The sequence below is a fragment of the Salvelinus namaycush genome, unplaced genomic scaffold, assembly GCF_016432855.1.
Source record: "Salvelinus namaycush isolate Seneca unplaced genomic scaffold, SaNama_1.0 Scaffold1551, whole genome shotgun sequence".
NCBI classification, from domain to species: domain Eukaryota; kingdom Metazoa; phylum Chordata; class Actinopteri; order Salmoniformes; family Salmonidae; genus Salvelinus; species Salvelinus namaycush.
Window position 1 is genome coordinate 22,591 of NW_024058288.1, and position 2,410 is coordinate 25,000.

At 50.0% G+C, this 2,410-nt stretch overlaps 1 protein-coding gene across 1 annotated transcript in view; it reads right to left on the reverse strand.

Annotated features, from left to right (window-relative positions):
- Nucleotides 1-329: 329 nt before the first annotated feature.
- LOC120037045 (serine protease HTRA3-like) overlaps nt 330-2,410 on the reverse strand; it is a 16,567-nt gene continuing 14,486 nt past the window's right edge. Inside the window, exons 9-10 of the mRNA XM_038983260.1 lie at nt 1,249-1,344; nt 330-958 (exon numbers count right to left, since the gene is read on the reverse strand). Coding sequence (XP_038839188.1) covers nt 790-958; nt 1,249-1,344 — 265 coding nt within the window. The 3' untranslated portion in view covers nt 330-789. The remainder of the gene's footprint in view (nt 959-1,248; nt 1,345-2,410) is intronic.

The following is a 2,410-nucleotide window of genomic DNA, read 5'->3' on the forward strand; positions in this document are numbered from 1 at the left end:
TCACTCTACATTTCCCTGGTCCATGACTCCTCCTCCTCACTCTACATTTCCCTGGTCCATGACTCCTCCTCCTCACTCTACATTTCCCTGGTCCATGACTCCTCCTCCTCACTATACATTTCCCTGGTCCATGACTCCTCCTCCTCACTCTACATTTCCCTGGTCCATGACTCCTCCTCCTCACTCTACATTTCCCTGGTCCATGACTCCTCCTCCTCACTCTACATTTCCCTGGTCCATGACTCCTCCTCCTCACTCTACATTTCCCTGGTCCATGACTCCTCCTCCTCACTCTACATTTCCCTGGTCCATGACTCCTCCTCCTCACTCTACATTTCCCTGGTCCATGACTCCTCCTCACTCTACATTTCCCTGGTCCATGACTCCTCCTCCTCAATCTACATTTCCCTGGTCCATGACTCCTCCTCCTCACTCTACATTTCCCTGGTCTATGACTCCTCCTCCTCACTCTACATTTCCCTGGTCTATGACTCCTCCTCCTCACTCTACATTTCCCTGGTCCATGACTCCTCCTCCTCACTCTACATTTCCCTGGTCCATGACTCCTCCTCCTCAATCTACATTTCCCTGGTCCATGACTCCTCCTCCTCACTCTACATTTCCCTGGTCTATGACTCCTCCTCCTCACTCTACATTTCCCTGGTCCATGACTCCTCCTCCTCACTCTACATTTCCCTGGTCCATGACTCCTCCTCCTCACTATACATTTCCCTGGTCCATGACTCCTCCTCCTCACTCTACATTTCCCTGGTCCATGACTCCGCCTCCTCACTGCATGACGACGTGGGGCTCTATGTGGAAAAGCAGTTCGTCGTCGCCGCGACGAACCTCCAGGAGGAGGGGCCCGTCGCCTAGCAACGCCCCCTGCAGCTCGTCGGTGGTCCTGAGTGGGCGGCCGTTCAGCTTGAGGATCACGTCACCGGCCTCAATCCCGCCCCTGTTGTAGAGAACGAGAGGTTCTCATTGGTCCTTGGTTTCTAAGAAGGCTTCTTCCATATTGGTAGAGTGATGGCTCCACCTTGCCCTTTGATAGGCTAGCTAGCTGAACTACGTTCTAGATTTAACAGATTGTATTGTATTAATCCATTCCTCCTTTCTCTCCAATCAGGGCCTTGAGGTGTGTCACTGTGTGTGTGTGTGTGTGTGTGTGTGTGTGTGTGTGTGTGTGTGTGTGTGTGTGTGTGTGTGTGTGTGTGTGTGTGTGTGTGTGTGTGTGTAAACACCTACCTGTGTGCGGGGGACTCAGGTATAACCTGATGGACCAACACTCCACTGGAGACATCAGGGAAGTCAGGATTCTGCGTCTTCATCTCCTCCACCAGACTACAGTATATACAGTGGGGAGAAGAAGTATTTGATACACTGCCGATTTTGCAGGCTTTCCTACTTACAAAGCATGTAGAGGTCTGTAATTTTTATCATAGGTACACTTCAACTGTGAGAGACGGAATCTAAAACAGAAATCCAGAAAATCACATTGTATGATTTTTAAGTAATACATTTGCATTTTATTGCATGACATAAGTATTTGATACATCAGAAAAGCAGAACTTAATATTTGGTACAGAAACCTTTGTTTGCAATTACAGAGATCATTCTTTTCCTGTAGTTCTTCACCAGGTTTGCACACACTGCAGCAGGGATTTTGGCCCACTCCTCCATACAGACCTTCTCCAGATCCTTCAGGTTTCGGGGCTGTCGCTGGGCAATACGGACTTTCAGCTCCCTCCAAAGATTTTCTATTGGGTTCAGGTCTGGAGACTGGCTAGGCCACTCCAGGACCTTGAGATGCTTCTTACGGAGCCACTCCTTAGTTGCCCTGGCTGTGTGTTTCGGGTCGTTGTCATGCTGGAAGACCCAGCCACGACCCATCTTCAATGCTCTTACTGAGGGAAGGAGGTTGTTGGCCAAGATCTCGCGATACATGGCCCCATCCATCCTCCCCTCAATACGGTGCAGTCGTCCTGTCCCCTTTGCAGAAAGCATCCCCAAAGAATGATGTTTCCACCTCCATGCTTCATAGTTGGGATGGTGTTCTTGGGGTTGTACTCATCCTTCTTCTTCCTCCAAACACGGCGAGTGGAGTTCAGACCAAAAAGCTCTATTTTTGTCTCATCAGACCACATGACCTTCTCCCATTCCTCCTCTGGATCATCCAGATGGTCATTGGCAAACTTCAGACGGGCCTGGACATGCGCTGGCTTGAGCAGGGGGACATTGCGTGCGCTGCAGGATTTTAATCCATGATGGCGTAGTGTGTTACTAATGGTTTTCTTTGAGACTGTGGTACCAGCTCTCTTCAGGTCATTGACCAGGTCCTGCCGTGTAGTTCTGGGCTGATCCCTCACCTTCCTCATGATCATTGATGCCCCACGAGGTGAGATCTTGC